This window comes from Salmo trutta, chromosome 9 (genome assembly GCF_901001165.1).
Source record: "Salmo trutta chromosome 9, fSalTru1.1, whole genome shotgun sequence".
NCBI lineage: Eukaryota > Metazoa > Chordata > Actinopteri > Salmoniformes > Salmonidae > Salmo > Salmo trutta.
The window spans coordinates 39,749,627-39,775,491 of record NC_042965.1 but is presented as its reverse complement, the minus strand read 5'-3'; the positions used below and the strand labels follow the sequence as shown (position 1 = coordinate 39,775,491).

At 44.7% G+C, this 25,865-nt stretch overlaps 1 protein-coding gene across 1 annotated transcript in view; it reads right to left on the bottom strand.

The window, feature by feature from the left end:
* LOC115200536 (tight junction protein ZO-2) overlaps positions 1-25,865 on the bottom strand; it is a gene marked incomplete in the record, with an annotated part of 222,922 nt that overhangs the window by 51,329 nt on the left and 145,728 nt on the right. The window contains 6 exon segments of the mRNA XM_029763667.1: positions 440-593; positions 1,539-1,642; positions 3,374-4,007; positions 7,584-7,686; positions 11,161-11,285; positions 13,333-13,386. Coding sequence (XP_029619527.1) covers positions 440-593; positions 1,539-1,642; positions 3,374-4,007; positions 7,584-7,686; positions 11,161-11,285; positions 13,333-13,386 — 1,174 coding nt within the window.

The following is a 25,865-nucleotide window of genomic DNA, read 5'->3' as shown; positions in this document are numbered from 1 at the left end:
CCCTTGAGAAGACAAGTAGCCTGGCTAGCTTACTACTGCCCCCTAGATAACGTTCAGACAAATTACTAGACAGACTCGACCCTCTCAATCCGTATACGGCACGAGACACATTTGACAGAAGTACCAAAAGTTTAAAAAAATTCTAGTACTGAACCGTTTTTTCATGTTTTAGTATCCAAAAAGTACCGAAGTTTCGATATACCATGCAACACTAGTACAGTGATCAATGATGTGTCAGTGGAGCAGAGAAAACCAACACACTCTCAACTTCTGGGACTTTCTACAGGGAATATAACCCACACAAAACACTATACTCTGTGAATACTGCTCTGCCATTGGTCAGGACAGGTGTCCGTCATCTTCTACACTCTGAATACCGCTCTGCTATTGGTCAGAACAGATGTCTGTCATCCCTATCACTCCCCAGTCAGTCACTCACCATCAGGTTCGGAGTCAGAGTCGACGAGGGGCGGGATACGGATGAGGATCTGTCTCCGGTCTCTCTGGATGACCAGCTGGAGTTTTCCTCTAGACTTCTCAATGAGCTTCCCTGCATCGTTCAGAGACAGGTTCTCTGTTACTGTCCCGTTGATCTGAAGAGAGGGAGGAGATCGGAAGCAGAGGAAAGGAGAGGAGAGGAGAGAGAAGAGGAGAGGAGAGTGAGGAGAGGAGAGAGAGGAGAGAAGAGGAGAGGAGAGAGAGGAGAGAGAGGAAAGAGAAGAGGAGAGAGAGGAGAGAGAGGAGAGAGAGGAAAGAGAAGAGAGAAGAGGAGAGGAGAGAGAGGAGAGAGAGGAGAGAGAGGAGAGAGAGGAAAGAGAAGAGAGAAGAGGAGAGAGAGGAGAGAAGAGGAGAGGAGAGAGAGGAAAGAGAAGAGAGAAGAGGAGGAGAGAGGAGAGAGGAGAGAGAGGAAAGAGGAAGAGAGAAGAGAGAAGAGAGAGAGGAGAGAAGAGAAGAGGAGAGAGAGGAGAGAGGAGAGAGAGGAAAGAGAAGAGAGAAGAGGAGAGAGAGGAGAGAAGAGAAGAGGAGAGAGAGGAGAGATAGGAGAGAAGAGAGAAGAGGAGAGAGAGGAGAGAGGAGAGAGGAAAGAGAAGAGAGAGAGGAAAGAGAAGAGAGGAGAGGAGAGAGAGGAGAGAGAGGAAAGAGAAGAGAGAAGAGGAGAGAGAGGAGAGAGAGGAAAGAGAAGAGAGAAGAGGAGTGAGAGGAGAAGAGAAAGAAGAAAGTGAGGAGAACAGAGAAACAGAGAAAGTAGAGTATAACTTAGTGGAGTAGTGATTTGACAGTTTGGGTGGGAGATGAAGAGAGGAATGGGGAAAACGATTCAAAATGAAACATTTGGCAGCATCCTACTTTGCAGTCATGCCAATGACAACCAATTACATTGAAATTGAGAGTGTGTGTGTGAAGACGTGTGACAAGATATGTGACTGTGAGAAAGAGATGAACTGTGTGTGTGTGTGTGTGTGTGTGTGTGTGTGTGTGTGTGTGTGTGTGTGTGTGTGTGTGTGTGTGTGTGTGTGTGTGTGTGTGTGTCTGTAGACCTTGAGAATGATGTCTCCCTCCTGTAAGTTTCCATCCTTGGTAGCCAGTCCTGTACTGGTCATCTCCTTGATGAAGATCTGACTGCCCAGACGCAGACCGTACTCTAGACAGACACACAGTTAGTGACTAGCTGCAGCAACCAGAGAACATACCTCAAGCCTGACCTTAAAACCCCCGTAACCTCTGACTTTTACCACACGACCCTTAAAAAATCTAAGCAGTAAACATGCTCCCCTGGTACTTTATACATCATCCCTTCCTAAGGGCCGAACACTTACTGTAAAGGAACTGACATTACGATCACAGCTTCTCGCCTTCGTTGGGTTAGTTACTGTAGTAGAATATGTCTGGTACCTTCGTTGGGTTAGTTACTGTAGTAGAATATGTCTGGTACCTTCGTTGGGTTAGTTACTGTAGTAGAATATGTCTGGTAGCTTCGTTGGGTTAGTTACTGTAGTAGAATATGTCTGGTACCTTCGTTGGGTTAGTTACTGTAGTAGAATATGTCTGGTAGCTTCGTTGGGTTAGTTACTGTAGTAGAATATGTCTGGTACCTTCGTTGGGTTAGTTACTGTAGTAGAATATGTCTGGTACCTTCGTTGGGTTAGTTACTGTAGTAGAATATGTCTGGTACCTTCGTTGGGTTAGTTACTGTAGTAGAATATGTCTGGTACCATCGTTGGGTTAGTTACTGTAGTAGAATATGTCTGGTACCATCGTTGGGTTAGTTACTGTAGTAGAATATGTCTGGTACCATCGTTGGGTTAGTTACTGTAGTAGAATATTTCTGGTACCATCGTTGGGTTAGTTACTGTAGTAGAATATGTCTGGTACCTTCGTTGGGTTAGTTACTGTAGTAGAATATGTCTGGTACCTTCGTTGGGTTAGTTACTGTAGTAGAATATGTCTGGTACCTTCGTTGGGTTAGTTACTGTAGTAGAATATGTCTGGTACCTTCGTTGGGTTAGTTACTGTAGTAGAATATATCTGGTACCTTCGTTGGGTTAGTTACTGTAGTAGAATATGTCTGGTACCATCGTTGGGTTAGTTACTGTAGTAGAATATATCTGGTACCTTCGTTGGGTTAGTTACTGTAGTAGAATATGTCTGGTACCTTCGTTGGGTTAGTTACTGTAGTAGAATATGTCTGGTACCATCGTTGGGTTAGTTACTGTAGTAGAATATATCTGGTACCTTCGTTGGGTTAGTTACTGTAGTAGAATATGTCTGGTACCTTCGTTGGGTTAGTTACTGTAGTAGAATATGTCTGGTACCTTCGTTGGGTTAGTTACTGTAGTAGAATATGTCTGGTACCTTCGTTGGGTTAGTTACTGTAGTAGAATATATCTGGTACCATCGTTGGGTTAGTTACTGTAGTAGAATATATCTGGTACCTTCGTTGGGTTAGTTACTGTAGTAGAATATGTCTGGTACCTTCGTTGGGTTAGTTACTGTAGTAGAATATTTCTGGTACCATCGTTGGGTTAGTTACTGTAGTAGAATATATCTGGTACCTTCGTTGGGTTAGTTACTGTAGTAGAATATATCTGGTACCTTCGTTGGGTTAGTTACTGTAGTAGAATATGTCTGGTACCTTCGTTGGGTTAGTTACTGTAGTAGAATATATCTGGTACCTTCGTTGGGTTAGTTACTGTAGTAGAATATGTCTGGTACCTTCGTTGGGTTAGTTACTGTAGTAGAATATTTCTGGTACCTTCGTTGGGTTAGTTACTGTAGTAGAATATGTCTGGTACCTTCGTTGGGTTAGTTACTGTAGTAGAATATATCTGGTACCTTCGTTGGGTTAGTTACTGTAGTAGAATATGTCTGGTACCTTCGTTGGGTCTGTTCTTGACCAGCAGGACGTTAACAGGTTTCTCCAGGGGCTCCAGGTCTCTAGCTCCTCCTCCTCCTCTTGGGAGGTCCGGGGAGGAAGGCTCCTGGAGTTGGTCTCTACTCTTACTCTTCACCATCCTCCCTCCGGTACTTCCCACATCCCCGTACCTCCCCCCTCCACGCTCGTAGCTGTCCCCCCGGCCGTAGCTCCTCCCACCTGGACTCCCTCCTCCCCCTCCTCCTCTCTCCCGGTCCGTGCTCCTCCCCCGGCTGCGTTCCCGTGGATACCGCAGCTTCTCGGGACTGGGCGGCTCCCGGTCCAAGGCCCGCCCCTTGCTGTTGTCGCGGCGATGCTCGGGGCTTGGCGATGCCCTCTCTTGGCTCCTCCCCTGGCTCCTCCCCCGATTACCGCGGCTGCCGTAGTCGGGGTCCAGGTAATTCTTGTTGTCGGGGGTGAGGTCACGAGGCTCGTGGGTGTAACCGGGCCCACCGTTGCCACGTTGCCAGCCCCCGTCACTCTGGTTGTCATCGGCGTCATAGTAACGGGTGGTGCCGAAGTCTCGACTCTCGCCTCCGGGGGAGGGCGGGTGCTTCAGGGAGGGGAGAGCCACCTTCCGAGGTCTCTTCACCGTCTGAGGAGAAGCACACACAGAGAGACAGACAGGGTCAACCATTACACATTCTATTGCTATGCAGAGAGCTCAGGCCTGGAACACTGCTGCATTTTCATGGAAAGGATCGCAGTAGATAACACGTGCAACACACACACACACACTCACACAGAGAGAGAGAGAGAGACAGCACAGAAGAATACCAGAAAGCAACCTGGAACCAAAATATCCAAACCCTCTTAGATAACTTTCTGGATACTACATTCACTCACAGTAAAGAAGGCATCAACCTAGCAGTACGAAACATCAACTATATATTCAGGCAAACGGCAAAAGAAGCACAATTGAAATTGATAAAAAACAAAACTAAAAAAATCACAGACGACAACTGGTTTGATGCAGATTGTAAAATTATAAGGAAAAAACTTAGAACACTATCCAACCAAAAGCACAGAGACCCAAATAATGGTGAATTACGCCTTCATTACTGTGAGACTTTAAAACTCTATAAACGTACACTCAGAACCAAAAAAGCACAGTACAACAGCAAGCAGCTGACACTAATTGAGGAGTCCATAAACACAAACAACTTTTGGCAAAATTGGAAAAAACTAAAAAAATCTAAACAAGAGGAATTAGCGATACAAAATGGTGACATATGGACAACCCATTTCAAAACACTCTACAACACCGTTCAAATTGACACAAACGCAGAACAACGCCAAATCCATGAGAAGTTGAATGGATTAGAAAAAGCTATAAAGGACAATCAAAACCCATTGGACTCCCCAATTACTGACCAGGAGCTCTATAAGAAACTTCAGGCTCTCAAATTTAAAAAAGCCTGCGGACCTGATGGCATCCTAAATGAGATGCTCAAACTCACTAGTGAAAAATTTCAATTGGCTATATTAAAATTGTTTAATTTGATCCTGAGTGTAGGTTATTTCCCTGACATCTGGAATCAAGGACTCATAACCCCAATCTTTAAGAATGGAGACAAATTTGACCCTAACAATTACAGAGGCATTTGTGTGAACAGTAACCTGGGGAAGGTTTTCTGTAGTATCATCAATGTAAGAGTTCTAAACTTCCTTAATAAGCACAATGTCTTGAGTAAAAGCCAAATTGGATTTATACCAAAACATCGCACAACTGATCATATTTACACCTTACACACCCTGATAGATAAACATGTCCACCAAAATAATACCAAAATATACACTTGCTTTATCGACTTCCAAAAAGCATTTGATTCTATTTGGCATACAGGACTGTTCTACAAAGTTATTGAAAGTGGTGTAGGGGGTAAAACATATGACATAATTAAATCAATGTATACTGGCAATACGTGCAGCATTAAAATTGGTAAGAAAAGGACAGAATTCTTTAACCAGGGGCGGGGCCTTCGTCAGGGTTGCAATCTGAGCCCTGCACTCTTCAATATTTACATTAACGAATTGGCCACTATTCTAGAAAAATCCTCAGCCCCTGGTGTTAGTCTCCACAATTCAGAAGTTAAATGCCTACTCTTCGCAGATGACCTATGCCTGCTGTCACCCACAGCACCTGGCCTACAGCAGAGCCTGGACCTGCTAGAGCAGTACTGCCAGACCTGGGCCCTGGCAGTAAACCCCAAAAAGACTAAAATAATGATTTTCCAGAGAAGATCCAGATCTCAGGGAATTAGACCAAAGTTCTCAATTGGTACAAAATATATAGAGTACTGTACACACTACAATTACTTAGGTTTAAAAATAAGCTCAACTGGACACCTTAATGAGGCAGTGAATGAACTGAGAGAGAAAGCACGCAGGGCATTCTACGCCATTAAAAAGCAAATTCAAATTGAAATACCTATTAAAATTTGGCTAAAACTAATTGAATATGTCATTGAACCAATTGCACTTTATGGCAGCGAGGTGTGGGGTCCACTTGCAAAACAAGATTTCATCAAATGGGACAAACACCCCATTGAAACCCTACATGCAGAGTTCTGTAAGATTCTCCTACGTGTCCAGAGGAAAACTACAAACAATGCATGCAGGGCAGAATTAGGCCAATATCCACTAATAATAAAAACTCAAAAAAGAGCAACTAAGTTTTGGAAACATCTAAAATACAGTGACCCCCTCTCATATCATTACCAAGCCCTGCAATGCCAAGAGCTGAGCAAAGAAAAGAGTCCCCTCATCCAGCTGGTCCTGGGGCTGAGTTCACAAACCTGTTCTACTAACACACTGAAGCCTCAGGACCAGAACATGCAATCAATCAGAATAAACCAAATTACAACACAGTCAAAACAAAACTACATTGCTTATTGGGAAACACAAGCACAAACACAAAGCAAAATGCAGTGCTATCTGGCCCTAAATCGACAGTACACTATGGCTAAATATTTGACCATGGTTACTGATCAAAACCTTAGAAAAACCTTGACAAAGTACAGGCTCAGTGAGCACAGCCTTGCCATTGAGAAGGGTAGACACAGGAAAACCTGGCTCCCTGTAGAGGAAAGGCTGTGCAACCACTGCACAACAGCAGAACCTGAGACGGAGCTGCATTTCCTGACAAAATGTCAAAAATATAAAACAATTAGAGAGTGTCATTTCCCCAAATTTGAAATCCTTATTCAAGGTTTTAAAGACCTCTCTGATGAGGATAGGCTACCCATCCTGTTGGGGGAGGACGCAGAGAGCTGTGGGTTGGCAGCGCACTACATTGCTGCCTGCCATAAGTTGAGGGACAGTGTCTGACAGACCAATAAACCTGCACATGTCCTCAACTGTATGATTATTGTTATTGTTGAATGTATGGTTATATTGACCGTTGGTTATTGCTGTTACTGTTGTCCCGTTGACAATTTTTGATTCTCATTTTTATTTATTTTTATATTGTAAATATCCAAAGTAAGCTTTGGCAATATGTACATTGTTACGTCATGCCAATAAAGCGAATTGAATTGAATTCAGACAGACAGACAGACAGACAGACAGACAGACAGACAGACAGACAGACAGACAGACAGACAGACAGACAGACAGACAGACAGACAGACAGACAGACAGACAGACAGACAGACAGACAGACAGACAGACAGACAGACAGACAGACAGACAGAGAGAGAGAGAGAGAGAGAGCGACGGGAGCAAGAGCGGGGCAGTAGGGTTATTTTGGGCTATGCAGTATTAAAGGTGTGACTGTGTTAAACAGCTCCGTGGACTGACTGTGTTAAACAGCTCCGTGGACTGACAGTGTTAAACAGCTCAGAAGGCAGTACTGTGGCTGCATGGTGCTCTAGGTGATTCACTGTCACAATGTTACAACTATCTGCTACAATGTCTCCTGTCTGTCTGTCTGTCTGTCCGTCCGTCCGTCCGTCCGTCCGTCCGTCCGTCCGTGGCTAAGCTAGCAGCTACACCAGGATGAATGTCAAGGCTATGCCATGCCTGTGTTCATATGTTGAATAGATTGTCATATTGTCAATGTCCTTATGGCCTAACATATTCTATCATATGTGGTACTCACCATCTTGACTACTTTTTAACATTTCAGCTAGCTACTAACAACATCAACACTATGCACACTGATACTCACTATCTTGGCAGTCTTCCCACATTTGCGTAACTGCTGCACAGCAAAGGAATGAGGCACGTTGTCCATGAGGATGGAGTTGACCTGGATCACACGATCTTTCTCACTGGAGGAGAGAACACAACATAACGTTAACATAGAACAACAAAACACATGATCTTTCTCACTGGAGGAGAGAACACAACATAACGATAATATAGAACAACAAAACACACATGAAAGAGTACAGTCGTGGCCAAATGTTTTGAGAATGACACAAATATTAATTTTCACAAAGTCTGCTGCCTCAGTTTGTATGATGGCAATTTGCATATACTCCAGAATGTTATGAAGAGTGATCAGATGAATTGCAATTAATTGCAAAGTCCCTCTTTGCTATGCAAATGAACTGAATCCCCAAAAAACATTTCCACCGCATTTCAGCCCTGCCACAAAAGGACCAGCTGACATCATGTCAGTGATTCTCTTGTTAACACAGTTGTGAGTGTTGACGAGGACAAGGCTGGAGATCACTCTGTCATGCTGACTGAGTTCAAATAACAGACTGGAAGCTTCAAAAGGAGGGTGGTGCTTGGAATTATTGTTCTTCCTCTGTCAACCATGGTTTCCTGCAAGGAAAGGGCTTCACAGGCAAGGATATTGCTGCCAGCAAAATTGCACCTAAATCAAGCATTTATCGGATCATCAAGAACTTCAAGGACAGCGGTTCAATTGTTGTGAAGAAGGCTTCAGTGCGCCCAAGAAAGTCCAGCAAGCGCCAGGACCATCACCTAAAGTTGATTCAGCTGCGGGATCGGGGCACCACCAGTACAGAGCTTGCTCAGGAATGGCAGCAGGCAGGTGTGAGTGCATCTGCACGCACAGTGAGGTGAAGACTTTTGGAGGATGGCCTGGTGTCAAGAAGGGCAGCAAAGAAGCCACTTCTCTCTAGGAAAAACATCAGGAACAGACTGATATTCTGCAAAAGGTACAGGGATTGGACTGCTGAGGACTGGGGTAAAGTCATTTTCTCTGATGAATCCCTTTCCGATTGTTTGGGGCATGCGGAAAAAAGCTTGTCCGGAGAAGACAAGGTGAGCGTTACCATCAGTCCTGTGTCATGCCAACAGTAAAGCATCCTGAGACCATTCATGTGTGGGGTTGCTTCTCAGCCAAGGGAGTGGGCTCACTCACAATTTTGCCTAAGAACACAGCCATGAATAAAGAATGGTACCAACACATTCTCCAAGAGCAACTTCTCCCAACCATCCAGGAACAGTTTGGTGACAAGCAATGCATTTTCCAACATGATGGAGCCCCTTGCCATAAGGAAAAAGTGATAACTAAGTGGCTCGGGGAACAAAACATACATTTTTTGGGGTCCATGGCCAGGAAACTCGCCAGACCTTAATCCCATTGAGAACTTGTGGTCAATCCTAAAGAGGCGGGTGGACAAACAAAACCCCACAAATTCTGACAAACTCCAAGCATTGATTATGCAAGAATGGGCTGCCATCAGTCAGGATGTGGCCCAGAAGTAACCTCTTACATCTAGATGTTCCGCTAGCGGAACACCGCTCCAATATCCAATGATAGGGCGTGGCGCAAATTACAAACTCCTCAAAAATCCCAAAACTTCAATTTTTCAAACATATGAACATATTTTACACCATTTTAAAGACAAGACTCTCCTTTATCTAACCACATTGTCCGATTTCAAAAAGGCTTTACAACGAAAGCAAAACATTAGATTTTGTCAGGAGAGTACCCAGCCAGAAATAATCACACACCCATTTTTCAAGCTAGCATATAATGTCACAAAAACCAAAACCACAGCTAAATGCAGCACTAACCTTTGATGATCTTCATCAGATGACACTCCTAGGACATTATGTTATACAATACATGCATGTTTTGTTCAATCAAGTTCATATTTATATCAAAAAACAGCTTTTTACATTAGCATGTGACGTTCAGAACTAGCAAACCCACCAAAACTCCCGGTGAATTTACTAAATTACTCACGATAAACGTTCACAAAAAACATAACAATTATTTTAAGAATTATAGATACAGAACTCCTTTATGCAATCGCGGTGTCCGATTTTAAAATAGATTTTCGGTGAAAGCACATTTTGCAATATTCTGAGTAGATAGCCCGGCCATCATGGCTAGCTATTTTGACACCCACCAAGTTTGGCACTCACCAAACTCAGATTTACTATAAGAAAAATTGGATTACCTTTGCTGTTCTTCGTCAGAATGCACTCCCAGGACTTGTACTTTACACCCAATGTTGTTTTGGTTCCAAATAATCCATAGTTATATCCAAAGAGCGGCGTTTTGTTATTGCGTTCAAGACACTATCCGAAGGGTGACGCGCCGGCGCATATCGTGACAAAAAATGTCAAAATATTCCATTACCGTACTTCGAAGCATGTCAAACGCTGTTTAAAATCAATTTTTATGCGATTTTTCTCGTAAAATAGCGATAATATTCCGACCGGGAGACGTTGTTTTCGTTCAAAGACTGAAAATGTAAAATGGACACTTCAAGTGCATGCGCGCACCCGTTTCATTGTTCTCAGATCGACCACTATCTAAATGCGCTACTGTTTTTCAGCCAGGGACTGCAGAGTCATCATTCCCCGTTCTGGCGCCTTCTGAGAGCCTATGGGAGCCTTAGAAAATGTCCCGTTACAGCAGAGATCCTCTGTTTTCGATAAAGAGGCTATAGAAGGCCAAGAAATGGTCAGAGAGGGCACTTCCTGTATAGAATCTTCTCAGGTTTTTGCCTGCCATATGAGTTCTGTTATACTCACAGACACCATTCAAACAGTTCTAGAAACTTTAGGGTGTTTTCTATCCAAATCAAACAATTATATGCATATTCTAGTTTCTGGGCAGGAGTAATAACCAGATTAAATCGGGTACGTTTTTTATCCGGCCGTGAAAATACTGCCCCCTATCCTAAACAGGTTAATTGACAGCATGCCAGGGCGGATTGCAGAGGTCTTGACAAAGAAGGGTCAACACTGCAAATATTGACTCTTTGCATTAACTTCATGTAATTGTCAATAAAAGCCTTTGACACTTATGAAATGCTTGTAATTATACTTCAGTATTCCATAGTAACATCTGACAAAAATAGCTAAAGACACTGAAGTAGCAAACTTTGTGGAAATTAATATTTGTGTCATTCTCAAAACTTTTGGCCATGACTGTACATTAGAACCTCATCAGTCTTGGAACAGCCTAGCTGAATTTCTATAGGCAAAAGTAGCTTCCTATCCTGGTCTCTTTTCAGTCATCTGCGTAGATGAAAGCCCTTTCCCAGACGATGTCAACCATATTGCTTAACCATATAGTTTTTTTTTTTAGATCAGCGCAGATGAAGGACAAGAGACCAGGAAGTGACTTCACACTATTGAGATGAGACCCGATGGCTTCCGGTACCAGCAACCACAATGACGGTATCCCCTTAACTGACTTCCTGACATATTCGGCAAAAAAAACCATGAATTAATAACAGCATTAAAGTTTTGAAAAACTCAGTGAGGTCTGGTTAGTTGATGATGTAAGAGTAAGTGGTGTAGCATACAACAGGAGTCCATCAGCTGGTCCACCCTGTAGGACGTCTGACACGATGATTGACATCTCTCCGTTATCCGCGTTGGGGTTGTCCCGTCCCCCAGACACGGCAATACCAAACCCCATCTTGGAGTCCTACAGGAGGGAGGGAGGGAGGAGAGAGATGACACAGAGAAAGAGAATTTAGTTGGGGGTTAGGCAAATAAAAATATACAGCATTGAAATGGAGAAGGAAGGTCAGACAAACAAATACACTAAAATGGGTTGAAACAGTTAGACGGACAGGTAGTCGGACATGTAGCCAGACAGGTAGAGAGAGGTAGCACTGGATGGGTCAACAGGTTGAAATGGAATGAGAGAGTAGACAGACAGGTAGACAGGTAGAGAGACAGGTAGACAGACAGGTAGTCAGGTAGCCAGACAGGTAGAGAGCCAGGTAGACAGACAGGTAGCCAGGTAGAGAGACAGGTAGAGAGACAAGTAGCCAGGTAGAGAGACAGGTAGCCAGGTAGAGAGACAGGTAGAGAGACAGATAGAGAGACGGGTAGAGAGACAGGTAGCCAGGTAGAGAGACGGGTAGACAGATAGAGAGACAGGTAGCCAGGTAAAGAGACAGGTAGAGAGACAGGTAGACAGACAGGTAGCCAGGTAGAGAGACAGGTAGAGAGACAGGTAGCCAGGTAGAGAGACAGATAGAGAGACAGGTAGAGAGACAGGTAGACAGGTAGAGAGACGGGTAGACAGGTAGAGAGACAGGTAGACAGGGGTAGCACTGGACGGGTTAACAGGTTGACTACAACCATATAGATGGGAGAGATGGGATGAGAATGGTTGGTGGAAGGGGGGAGAAGACAGCTTGAGTTTCCAATGTGCGTCTAATGCTCTGGAGAGACAGAGAGAGAGAGAGAGAGAGAGAGACAGAGAGAGAGAGAGAGAGAGAGAGAGAGAGAGCTAGATACCTGGTAGATAGATAGATAGATAGATAGACAGATAGATAGATAGATAGATAGATAGATAGATAGATAGATAGATAGCGATGAAGGAGAAAGAGAGTAGGTCAACCTTGGATCTCCTGTCTATCCATGGGGAAACAAGACGTCTCCTGTCTATCCAAGGGGAAACAAGACGTCTCCTGTCTATCCAAGGGGAAACAAGACGTCTCCTGTCTATCCAAGGGGAAACAAGACGTCTCCTGTCTATCCAAGGGGAAACAAGACGTCTCCTGTCTATCCAAGGGGAAACAAGACGTCTCCTGTCTATCCAAGGGGAAACAAGACGTCTCCTGTCTATCCAAGGGGAAACAAGACGTCTCCTGTCTATCCAAGAGGAAACAAGACGTCTCCTGTCTATCCAAGGGGAAACAAGACGTCTCCTGTCTATCCAAGGGGAAACAAGACGTCTCCTGTCTATCCAAGGGGAAACAAGACGTCTCCTGTCTATCCAAGGGGAAACAAGACGTCTCCTGTCTATCCAAGGGGAAACAAGACGTCTCCTGTCTATCCAAGGGGAAACAAGACATCTCCTGTCTATCCAAGGGGAAACAAGACATCTCCTGTCTATCCAAGGGGAAACAAGACGTCTCCTGTCTATCCAAGGGGAAACAAGACGTTTCCTGTCTATCCATGGGGAAACAAGACGTCTCCTGTCTATCCAAGGGGAAACAAGACGTCTCCTGTCTATCCAAGGGGAAACAAGACATCTCCTGTCTATCCAAGGGGAAACAAGACATCTCCTGTCTATCCAAGGGGAAACAAGACGTCTCCTGTCTATCCATGGGGAAACAAGACGTCTCCTGTCTATCCAAGGGGAAACAAGACGTCTCCTGTCTATCCAAGGGGAAACAAGACATCTCCTGTCTATCCAAGGGGAAACAAGACGTCTCCTGTCTATCCAAGGGGAAACAAGACATATCCTGTCTATCCAAGGGGAAACAAGACGTCTGTCTGTCTGTCTGTCTGTCTGTCTGTCTGTCTGTCTGTCTGTCTGTCTGTCTGTCTGTCTGTCTGTCTGTCTGTCTGTCTGTCTGTCTGTCTGGCAGACACACCTGGTGAGAGCTAACACACAGTAGCTGTGGCCTTTACTGACGGCAAGGAACACCACACACACACTCTGACCATCCACTACGGAGAGAGCTAGGAGAGACTCCAGGTCAAATACATATAAAGGTTAAAGGTCAACTCACCCTTTGTAGGTTCACAGTGTGCTGCTCCCAAACAGTCTCCTCCATTCCTGAGCTCTGTGGAGAGAAAACACTGGGTTAGTGAATATTACTATATAAACACACTGGGTTAGTGAACACTACTATATTAACACACTGTGTTAGTGAACACTACTATATTAACACACTGTGTTAGTGCACACTACTATATAAACACACTGGGTTAGTGCACACTACTATATTAACACTCTGTGTTAGTGAACACTACTATATTAACACACTGGGTTAGTGAACACTACTATATTAACACACTGTGTTAGTGAACACTACTATATTAACACACTGTGTTAGTGAACACTACTATATTAACACACTGGGTTAGTGAACACTACTATATTAACACACTGTGTTAGTGAACACTACTATATTAACACACTGTGTTAGTGAACACTACTATATTAACACACTGTGTTAGTGAACACTACTATATTAACACACTGTGTTAGTGAACACTACTATATTAACACACTGTGTTAGTGAACACTACTATATTAACACACTGGGTTAGTGAATATTACTATATTAACACACTGTGTTAGTGAACACTACTATATAAACACACTGGGTTAGTGAATATTACTATATTAACACACTGGGTTAGTGAACACTACTATATTAACACACTGTGTTAGTGAACACTACTATATTAACACACTGTGTTAGTGAACACTACTATATTAACACACTGGGTTAGTGAACACTACTATATTAACACACTGGGTTAGTGAACACTACTATATTAACACACTGTGTTAGTGAACACTACTATATTAACACACTGTGTTAGTGAACACTACTATATTAACACACTGGTACATGAAGGAAGGGATGAAGCAACAGTGAAGTACAGTAACACACCATCACACTACTGACACATTCAGATACAAAATGACCCATTTTCACACGGAATGCAATGACCCACGTATACAAACTACTGTAGACATCAGCCACAGAGATGCGGTCATGGAAAAGACCATTGTTTTCTTGGTTCTGTGATAAATACATGGAAGAATAGACTCCATAGTTAAACTGCTACGAAACAAAATGTCACCCTGGTCCAAAACACAGCCCCAAAAATAGGCCAATGGAATGAGAGTATCTAGTCACACACACACACAGCGCTCCAGGATACCGTGGAAACAGACACACTCACACACAGCGCTCCAGGATACCGTGGAAACAGACACACTCACACACAGCGCTCCAGGATACCGTGGAAACAGACACACATCCCGATCAATAGTTTGGTCATTTACTTTTTAGACTGACCTGCCTTTACACACACACACACACACACACACACACACACACACACACACACACACACACACACACACACACACACACACACACACACAGTCCACCCAGGCTGAATCAGAACCAACCACAGTCCACCCAGGCTGAATCAGAACCAACCACAGTCCACCGAGGCTGAATCAGAACCAACCACAGTCCACCGAGGCTGAATCAGAACCAACTACAGTCCACCCAGGCTGAATCAGAACCAACCAACCACAGTCCACCCAGGCTGAATCAGAACCAACCACAGTCCACCCAGGCTGAATCAGAACCAACCAACCACAGTCCACCCAGGCTGAATCAGAACCAACCACAGTCCACCGAGGCTGAATCAGAACCAACCACAGTCCACCCAGGCTGAATCAGAACCAACCAACCACAGTCCACCCAGGCTGAATCAGAACCAACCACAGTCCACCCAGGCTGAATCAGAACCAACCACAGTCCACTCAGGCTGAATCAGAACCAACCAACCACAGTCCACCCAGGCTGAATCAGAACCAACCACAGTCCACCCAGGCTGAATCAGAACCAACCAACCACAGTCCACCCAGGCTGAATCAGAACCAACCACAGTCCACCCAGGTTGAATCAGAACCAACCAACCACAGTCCACCCAGGCTGAATCAGAACCAACCACAGTCCACCCAGGCTGAATCAGAACCAACCACAGTCCACCCAGGCTGAATCAGAACCAACCAACCACAGTCCACCCAGGCTGAATCAGAACCAACCACAGTCCACCCAGGCTGAATCAGAACCAACCAACCACAGTCCACCCAGGCTGAATCAGAACCAACCACAGTCCACCCAGGCTGAATCAGAACCAACCACAGTCCACCCAGGCTGAATCAGACCAGGAAAAAACAACAACATGTTCATATTTTAGTTAGTTGGCTTCTACAATGCTGTGAAATCCCATCGGTCACATTGAGATCTATTGACCACAGCTTGTTATTCACTAACCACCCAGTGGGGCGGCAGGTAGCCTAGCGGTTAGGGCGTTGGACTAGTAACCGAAAGGTTGCAAGATTGAATCCCCCGAGCTAAATTTCTTTACCCCCGAGGTACAAATCTGTCGTTCTGCCCCTGAACAAGGCAGTTAACCCGCTGTCATTGTAAATAAGAATTTGTTCTTAACTGACTTGCCTAATTAAATAAAGGTGAAATAAATATAATACATTTCACTGTGTGAAGGGAACTTTGTGAAATACATTTTTGAAAGAAAAACTAAAACAAGTGTTCTCAGTCTCTTCTCACCCAAAGACTACATCAAAAACATGCAATGAGGAATTCAAGTGATTTTGTAAAGATGAACTATCCATTTAAATTCAGCAGTGCCATGGTACTGTATAACATTGGTTCTGTACGGGGCACAGACGGACTAGTAGCTATGAGAGAGCAGCTAGGTCCTGAAGGGAAGGGGGATACCTAGTCAGTTATACAACTGAAAGGAAAGGGGGATACCTAGTCAGTTATACAACTGAAAGGAAAGGGGGATACCTAGTCAGTTGTACAACTGAAAGGGGGATACCTAGTCAGTTATACAACTGAAAGGGGGATACCTAGTCAGTTATACAACTGAAAGGAAAGGGGGATACCTAGTCAGTTATACAACTGAAAGGAAAGGGGGATACCTAGTCAGTTATACAACTGAAAGGAAAGGGGGATACCTAGTCAGTTATACAACAGAAAGGAAAGGGGGATACCTAGTCAGTTGTACAACTGAAAGGAAAGGGGGGATACCTAGTCAGTTGTACAACTGAAAGGGGGATACCTAGTCAGTTATACAACTGAAAGGAAAGGGGGATATCTAGTCAGTTATACAACTGAAAGGAAAGGGGGATACCTAGTCAGTTATACAACTGAAAGGAAAGGGGGATACCTAGTCAGTTGTACAACTGAAAGGAAAGGGGGATATCTAGTCAGTTATACAACTGAAAGGAAAGGGGGATACCTAGTCAGTTATACAACTGAAAGGAAAGGGGGATACCTAGTCAGTTGTACAACTGAAAGGAAAGGGGGATACCTAGTCAGTTGTACAACTGAAAGGGGGATACCTAGTCAGTTATACAACTGAAAGGAAAGGGGGATACCTAGTCAGTTATACAACTGAAAGGGGGATACCTAGTCAGTTATACAACTGAAAGGAAAGGGGGATACCTAGTCAGTTGTACAACAGAAAGGGGGATACCTAGTCAGTTGTACAACAGAAAGGGGGATACCTAGTCAGTTATACAACTGAAAGGAAAGGGGGATACCTAGTCAGTTATACAACTGAAAGGAAAGGGGGATACCTAGTCAGTTATACAACTGAAAGGAAAGGGGGATACCTAGTCAGTTGTACAACTGAAAGGAAAGGGGGATACCTAGTCAGTTATACAACAGAAAGGAAAGGGGGATACCTAGTCAGTTATACAACTGAAAGGAAAGGGGGATACCTAGTCAGTTGTACAACAGAAAGAGGGATACCTAGTCAGTTATACAACTGAAAGGAAAGGGGGATACCTAGTCAGTTATACAACAGAAAGGAAAGGGGGGATACCTAGTCAGTTATACAACTGAAAGGAAAGGGGGATACCTAGTCAGTTGTACAACTGAAAGGAAAGGGGGGATACCTAGTCAGTTGTACAACTGAAAGGAAAGGGGGATACCTAGTCAGTTATACAACTGAAAGGAAAGGGGGATACCTAGTCAGTTATACAACTGAAAGGGGGATACCTAGTCAGTTATACAACTGAAAGGAAAGGGGGATACCTAGTCAGTTATACAACTGAAAGGAAAGGGGGATACCTAGTCAGTTATACAACTGAAAGGAAAGGGGGATACCTAGTCAGTTGTACAACTGAAAGGAAAGGGGGATACCTAGTCAGTTGTACAACTGAAAGGAAAGGGGGATACCTAGTCAGTTATACAACAGAAAGGAAAGGGGGATACCTAGTCAGTTATACAACTGAAAGGAAAGGGGGATACCTAGTCAGTTATACAACAGAAAGGAAAGGGGGATACCTAGTCAGTTATACAACAGAAAGGAAAGGGGGATACCTAGTCAGTTATACAACAGAAAGGAAAGGGGGATACCTAGTCAGTTATACAACTGAAAGGAAAGGGGGATATCTAGTCAGTTATACAACTGAAAGGAAAGGGGGATATCTAGTCAGTTATACAACTGAAAGGAAAGGGGGATACCTAGTCAGTTATACAACTGAAAGGAAAGGGGGATACCTAGTCAGTTATACAACTGAAAGGAAAGGGGGATACCTAGTCAGTTGTACAACTGAAAGGAAAGGGGGATATCTAGTCAGTTGTACAACTGAAAGGAACGGGGGATACCTAGTCAGTTATACAACTGAAAGGAAAGGGGGATACCTAGTCAGTTATACAACTGAAAGGGGGATACCTAGTCAGTTATACAACTGAAAGGAAAGGGGGATACCTAGTCAGTTATACAACTGAAAGGAAAGGGGGATACCTAGTCAGTTATACAACTGAAAGGAAAGGGGGATACCTAGTCAGTTATACAACTGAAAGGAACGGGGGATACCTAGTCAGTTATACAACTGAAAGGAAAGGGGGATACCTAGTCAGTTATACAACTGAAAGGGGGATACCTAGTCAGTTATACAACTGAAAGGAAAGGGGGATACCTAGTCAGTTATACAACAGAAAGGAAAGGGGGATACCTAGTCAGTTGTACAACTGAAAGGAAAGGGGGATACCTAGTCAGTTATACAACTGAAAGGAAAGGGGGATACCTAGTCAGTTATACAACTGAAAGGAAAGGGGGATATCTAGTCAGTTATACAACTGAAAGGAAAGGGGATACCTAGTCAGTTATACAACTGAAAGGAAAGGGGGATACCTAGTCAGTTATACAACTGAAAGGGGGATACCTAGTCAGTTATACAACTGAAAGGGGGATACCTAGTCAGTTATACAACTGAAAGGGGGATACCTAGTCAGTTATACAACTGAAAGGGGGATACCTAGTCAGTTATACAACTGAAAGGGGGATACCTAGTCAGTTATACAACTGAAAGGGGGATACCTAGTCAGTTATACAACTGAAAGGAAAGGGGGATACCTAGTCAGTTGTACAACTGAAAGGAAAGAGGGATACCTAGTCAGTTATACAACTGAAAGGAAAGGGGGATACCTAGTCAGTTGTACAACAGAAAGGAAAGGGGGATACCTAGTCAGTTGTACAACAGAAAGGAAAGGGGGGATACCTAGTCAGTTATACAACTGAAAGGGGGATACCTAGTCAGTTATACAACTGAAAGGAAAGGGGGATACCTAGTCAGTTGTACAACTGAAAGGAAAGGGGGATACCTAGTCAGTTGTACAACAGAAAGGAAAGGGGGGATACCTAGTCAGTTATACAACTGAAAGGGGGATACCTAGTCAGTTATACAACTGAAAGGAAAGGGGGATACCTAGTCAGTTATACAACTGAAAGGAAAGGGGGATACCTAGTCAGTTGTACAACTGAAAGGGGGATACCTAGTCAGTTATACAACTGAAAGGAAAGGGGGATACCTAGTCAGTTGTACAACTGAATGCCTTCAACTGAAATGTGTCTTCCACATTTAACCCAACTCCTCTGAATCAGAGAGGTGCAGGAGTGCTGCCTTAATCAACATCCACAGGGAACAGTGGGTTAACTACCTTGCTCAGGGGCAGAACGACAGATTTTTACCTTGTCAGCTCTGGGATTTGATCCAGCAACCTTTCACCTTTCAGCCCAACGCTCTAACCACTAGGGTACCTGGGTTCGATTCCCACGGGGGGCCAGTACAAAAAATAAATAAATAAATAAATGAAATGAAATATAAGCATTCACTACTGTAAGTCGCTCTGGATAAGAGCGTCTGCTAAATGACTAAAATGTAAATGTAATGTAAATGCATGGTTCTACCCGGTGTCCCTTAGCTAGGCTCAGATTATAATCCCTGTCCTGGAGATTAGAGAGAGGCAGGCTGCATCACAAAACATTTACACACCACAACAGATCGACAGTACACGGGCCATACATTCCTCCTCGTTCAATTATGTACTCATTACACACACAACAACAACCCCATCAAGAGATTCCTCTCCTCCTATCTCTCTCCCTCCCTCTCTCTCTGTCTCTCTATAACCCACTCCCTCTCTCATCCTTCAGTGTCCCACCATCCTCTCTCTGTCTCTCTATAACCCACTCCCTCTCTCATCCTTCAGTGTCCCACCATCCTCTCTCTGTCTCTCTATAACCCACTCCCTCTCTCATTCTTCAGTGTCCCACCATCCTCTCTCTGTCTCATCCTTCAGTGTCCCACTATCCTCTCTCTCTGTCTCTCTATAACCCACTCCCTCTCTCATCCTTCAGTGACCCAACATCCTCCCTCTGTCTCATCCTTCAGTGTCCCACCTCCCTCTCTCTCTGTCTCTCTATAACCCACTCCCTCTCTCATCCTTCAGTGTCCCACTATCCTCTCTCTGTCTCTCTATATCCCACTCCCTCTCTCATCCTTCAGTGTCCCACCTTCCTCTCTCTCTACCCCCTCCCCAGACATTTGCCCTCAATCGGTCATGAGAACACACAATTAGTGGGGATGGCTTCTCTCTCTCGCTCTGTGTATGTGTGCATGTTTTCATGTGTGTGTGTACCATACCGTGCATAGCCTAACAACACATTGCAATGTACTGCAAACCCTTGGTTCTACAGACCCCCAGCCAGTCCACTGGTAGGAGGCTGACGACACTGATGGAAGCAGGCAGCTCCAGCAAAGTTGAGATCAGACCCTGTTAAAAACACTTCTTAGACAGACAACGTGTCTGTGTCTGAGAGGGGACATTGGAGAGGAGACATTAGAGAGGAGACATTAGAGAGGAGACATTAGAGAGGAGACATTTGGGAGGAGACATTAGGGAGGAGACATTAGGGAGGAGACATTAGGGAGGAGACATTAGGGAGGAGACATTAGAGAGGAGACATTAGAGAGGAGACATTAGGGAGGAGACATTAGGGAGGAGACATTAGAGAGGAGACATTAGAGAGGAGACATCAGAGAGGAGACATTAGGGAGGAGACATTAGGGAGGAGACATTAGAGAGGAGACATTAGGGAGGAGACATTAGGGAAGAGACATTAGGGAGGAGACATTAGAGAGGAGACATTAGAGAGGAGACATTAGAGAGGAGACATCAGGGAGGAGACATTAGGGAGGAGACATTAGGGAGGAGACATTAGGGAGGAGACATTAGGGAGGAGACATTAGGGAGGAGACAGAGAGGAGACATTAGGGAGGAGACATTAGAGAGGAGACATTAGGGAGGAGACAGAGAGGAGACATTAGGGAGGAGACAGAGAGGAGACATTAGGGAGGAGACATTAGAGAGGAGACATTAGAGAGGAGACAGAGAGGAGACATTAGGGAGGAGACAGAGAGGAGACATTAGGGAGGAGACATTAGAGAGGATACATTAGGCAGGAGACAGAGAGGAGACATTAGGGAGGAGACAGAGAGGAGACATTAGGGAGGAGACAGAGAGGAGACAATGGCGAGGAGACATTAGAGAGGAGACATTAGGGAGGAGACATTAGGGAGGAGACATTAGAGAGGAGACATTAGAGAGGAGACATTAGGGAGGAGACAGAGAGGAGACATTAGAGAGGAGACATTAGAGAGGAGACATTAGAGAGGAGACATTAGAGAGGAGACAGAGAGGAGACATTAGGGAGGAGACAGAGAGGAGACAGAGAGGAGACAGAGAGGAGACATTAGAGAGGAGACATTAGGGAGGAGACATTAGAGAGGAGACATTAGAGAGGAGACATTAGGGAGGAGACAGAGATGAGACATTAGGGAGGAGACATTAGGGAGGAGACATTAGGGAGGAGACAGAGAGGAGATAGAGAGGAGACATTAGAGGAGACATTAGAGAGGAGACATTAGAGAGGAGACATTAGAGAGGAGACATTAGGGAGGAGACATTAGAGAGGAGACATTAGAGAGGAGACATTAGAGAGGAGACATTAGAGAGGAGACATTAGAGAGGAGACATTAGGGAGGAGACATTAGAGAGGAGACAGAGAGGAGACATTAGAGAGGAGACATTAGAGAGGAGACATTAGAGAGGAGACATTAGAGAGGAGACAGAGGAGACATTAGAGAGGAGACATTAGAGAGGAGACATTAGAGAGGGGCAGAACAGAATGGCGAGGGTCTGGGTACGAGCGGAGCAGAATGGCGAGGGTCTGGGTACAAGCGGAGCAGAATGGCGAGGGTCTGGGTACAAGCGGAGCAGAATGGCGAGGGTCTGGGTACGAGTGGAGCAGAATGGCGAGGGTCTGGGTACGAGCGGAGCAGAATGGCGAGGGTCTGGGTACGAGCGGAGCATAATGGCGAGGGTCTGGGTACGAGCGGAGCAGAATGGCAAGGGTATGAGTGGAACAGAATGGCGAGGGTCTGGGTATGAGCAGAACAGAATGGCGAGGGTTTAGGTACGAGCGGAGCAGAGCGACCAACCACTGTGGACTGTGTCTTGATAACCAAGCTGCTTATGGTCTCTGCTAGAGGTCCACCGATTAATCGGAATGGCCGATTAATTAGGGCCGATTTCAAGTTTTCATAACAATCGGAAATCGGTATTTTTGGACGCCGATTTGGCCGATTTAAAAAAATAAGAATTAAAAAAATATATATATTTTTTAGACCTTTATTTAAGAACACATTCTTATTTTCAATGACGGCCTAGAAACGGTGGGTTAACTGCCTTGTTCAGGGGCAGAACGACAGATTTTTACCTTGTCAGCTCACGGATTCAATCTTGCAACCTTACGGTTAACTAGTCCGACGCTCTAACCACCTGCTTTACATTGCACTCCACGAGGAGCCTGCCTGTTATGCGAATGCAGTAAGAAGCCAAGGTAAGGTGCTAGCTAGCATTAAACTTATCTTATAAAAAACAATCAATCAATCATAATCACTAGTTAACTACACATGGTTGATGATATTACTAGTTTATCTAGCCTGTCCTGTGTTGCATATAATCGCTTAGGTACACGTTGCTCCAACCATAAACATCAATGCCTTTCTTAAAATCAATACAGAAGTATATATTTTTAAACCTGCATATTTAGTTAATATTGCCTGCTAACATGAATTTCTTTTAACTAGGGAAAATGTGTCACTTCTCTTGCAACAGAGTCAGGGTATATGCAGCAGTTTGGGCCGCCTGGCTCGTTGCGAACTGTGTGAAGACTATTTCTTCCTAACAAAGACAGCAGACTTCGCCAAACGGGGATGATTTAACAAAAGCGCATTTGCGAAAAAAGCACAATCGTTGCACGACTGTACCTAACCATAAACATCAATGCCTTTCTTAAAATCAATACACAGAAGTATATATTTTTAAACCTGCATATTTAGTTAAAATAAATTCATGTTAGCAGGCAATATTAACTAGGGAAATTGGGTCACTTCTCTTGCGTTCATTGCACGCAGTCAGGGTGTATGCAACAGTTTGGGCCGCCTGGCTCGTTGCGAACTAATTTGCCAGAATTTTACGTAATTATGACATAACATTGAAGGTTGGGCAATGTAACAGGAATATTTAGACTTAGGGATGCCACCCGTTAGATAAAATACGGAACGGTTCCGTATTTCACTGAAAGGAAAAACGTTTTTTTTCGAGATGATAGTTTCCGTATTTGACCATATTAATGACCAAAGGCTCGTATTTCTGTGTGTTATTATGTTATAATTAAGTCTATGATTTGATAGAGCAGTCTGACTGAGCGGTGGTAGGCAGCAGCAGGCTCGTAAGCATTCATTCAAACAGCACTTTCGTGCATTTTGCAAGCAGCTCTTCACTGTGCTTCAAGCATTGCGCTGTTTATGACTTCAAGCCTATCAACTCCCAAGATTAGGCTGGTGTAACCGATGTGAAATGGTTAGCTAGTTAGCGGGTGCGCGCTAATAGCGTTTCAAACGTCACTCGCTCTGAGACTTGGAGTAGTTGTTCCCCTTGCTCTGCATGGGTAACGCTGCTTCGAGGGTGGCTGTTGTCGATGTGTTCCTGGTTCGAGCCCAGGTAGGAGCGAGGAGAGGGACGGAAGCTATACTGTTACACTGGCAATACTAAAGTGCCTATAGGAACATCCAATAGTCAAAGGTATATGAAATACAAATCGTATAGAGAGGGAAATAGTCCTATAATAACTACAACCTAAAACTTCTTACCTGGGAATATTGAAGACTCATGTTAAAAGGAACCACCAGCTTTCATATGTTCTCATGTTCTGAGCAAGGAACTTAAACGTTAGCTTTCTTACATGGCACATATTGCACTTTTACTTTCTTCTTCAACACTTTGTTTTTGCATTATTTAAACCAAATTGAACATGTTTCATTATTTATTTGAGGCTAAATTGATTTTATTGATGTATTATATTAAGTTAAAATAAGTGTTCATTCAGTATTGTTGTAATTGTCATTATTACAAATAAAAAATAAAAAAATTGTCTGATTAATCGGTATCGGGTTTTGGCCCTCCAATAATCGGTATCGGCGTTGAAAAATCATAATCGGTCGACCTCTAGTCTCTGCAGCACAAATACACTTAAACTATGAGCTAGTCCCTGTGCAGCAGGCAAACTAACCAGGATCAGGGCCCCATACGGACAACCATGCTGCTTCACTAAGTCCTGTACACAATCAGTATGCATGCACCTGGTGATCCACTAGTAAACAGTCATTCATCTGTCTGACGATCTGGCTGGCCAGTCAGTCAGACAGCCAGTCAGACAGCCAGCCAGTCAGTCAGCCAGTCAGTCAGCCAAGACAGTCAGTCAGCCAGTCAGCCAGCCAGTCAGCCAGCCAGTCAGCCAGCCAGTCAGCCAGTCAGACAGCCAGCCAGCCAGTCAGCCAGTCAGCCAGTCAGCCAGCCAGTCAGCCAGTCAGACAGCCAGCCAGTCAGACAGTCAGCCAGACAGTCAGCCAGACAGTCAGCCAGACAGTCAGCCAGACAGTCAGACAGCCAGTCAGTCAGACAGCAAGACAGCCAGACAGTCAGCCAGCCAGACAGTCAGACAGTCAGCCAGCCAGACAGTCAGCCAGCCAGACAGTCAGACAGACAGCCAGTCAGCCAGTCAGCCAGTCAGTCAGCCAGCCAGCCAGTCAGCCAGCCAGTCAGCCAGCCAGCCAGCCAGTCAGTCAGTCAGACAGTCAGACAGTCAGCCAGCCAGTCAGTCAGCCAGTCAGCCAGCCAGCCAGTCAGCCAGCCAGCCAGTCAGCCAGCCAGCCAGTCAGCCAGGCAGCCAGCCAGTCAGTCAGCCAGTCAGTCAGTCAGTCAGCCAGTCAGACAGATGGTACAGGTGTTAGTTTAGGTAGTACTACTGGGAGTAGATTAAACTGTATCCTTCTTAGAACTGAGCTGAGTGTACTCTATATGAGCCCTGGCAGTGTGTGTGTGTGTGTGTGTGTGTGTGTATGCCATGCAGTGTCTACTGCTGCACTTCAGACATCTCAGCAAGAGGAGATAGCTCTCCCATGAGGACTGACATGCTGGTCTTATTTAAGACAAGAAAACACACACACACACACACACACACACACACACACACACACACACACACACACACACACACACACACACACACACACACACACACACACACACACACACACTTCTGATCTGACACACTCATATCTCCCACACCATACAGACACATATGCAAATGCACAAATGCACACACGGACGCAAATGCACGTACACACACAAACCACCTACAGCCACAGACACTTACCTGTCCGAGCTATCATGCAACTCTGGCTACTATCCTCTATGCTATCTCCTGTCTCCCCCTGAGTACTATCCTCTCTGCTTTCTCCTGTCTCCCCGAGTACTATCCTCTCTGCTATCTCCTGTCTCCTCCTGGCTACTATCCTCTCTGCTATCTCCTGTCTCCCCCTGGCTACTATCCTCTCTGCTATCTCCTGTCTCCCCGAGTACTATCCTCTCTGCTATCTCCTGTCTCCCCCTGGCTACTATCCTCTCTGCTATCTCCTGTCTCCCCCTGAGTACTATCCTCTCTGCTATCTCCTGTCTCCCCCTGGCTACTATCCTCTCTGCTATCTCCTGTCTCCCCCTGGCTACTATCCTCTCTGCTATCTCCTGTCTCCCCTGGCTACTATCCTCTATGGTATCTCCTG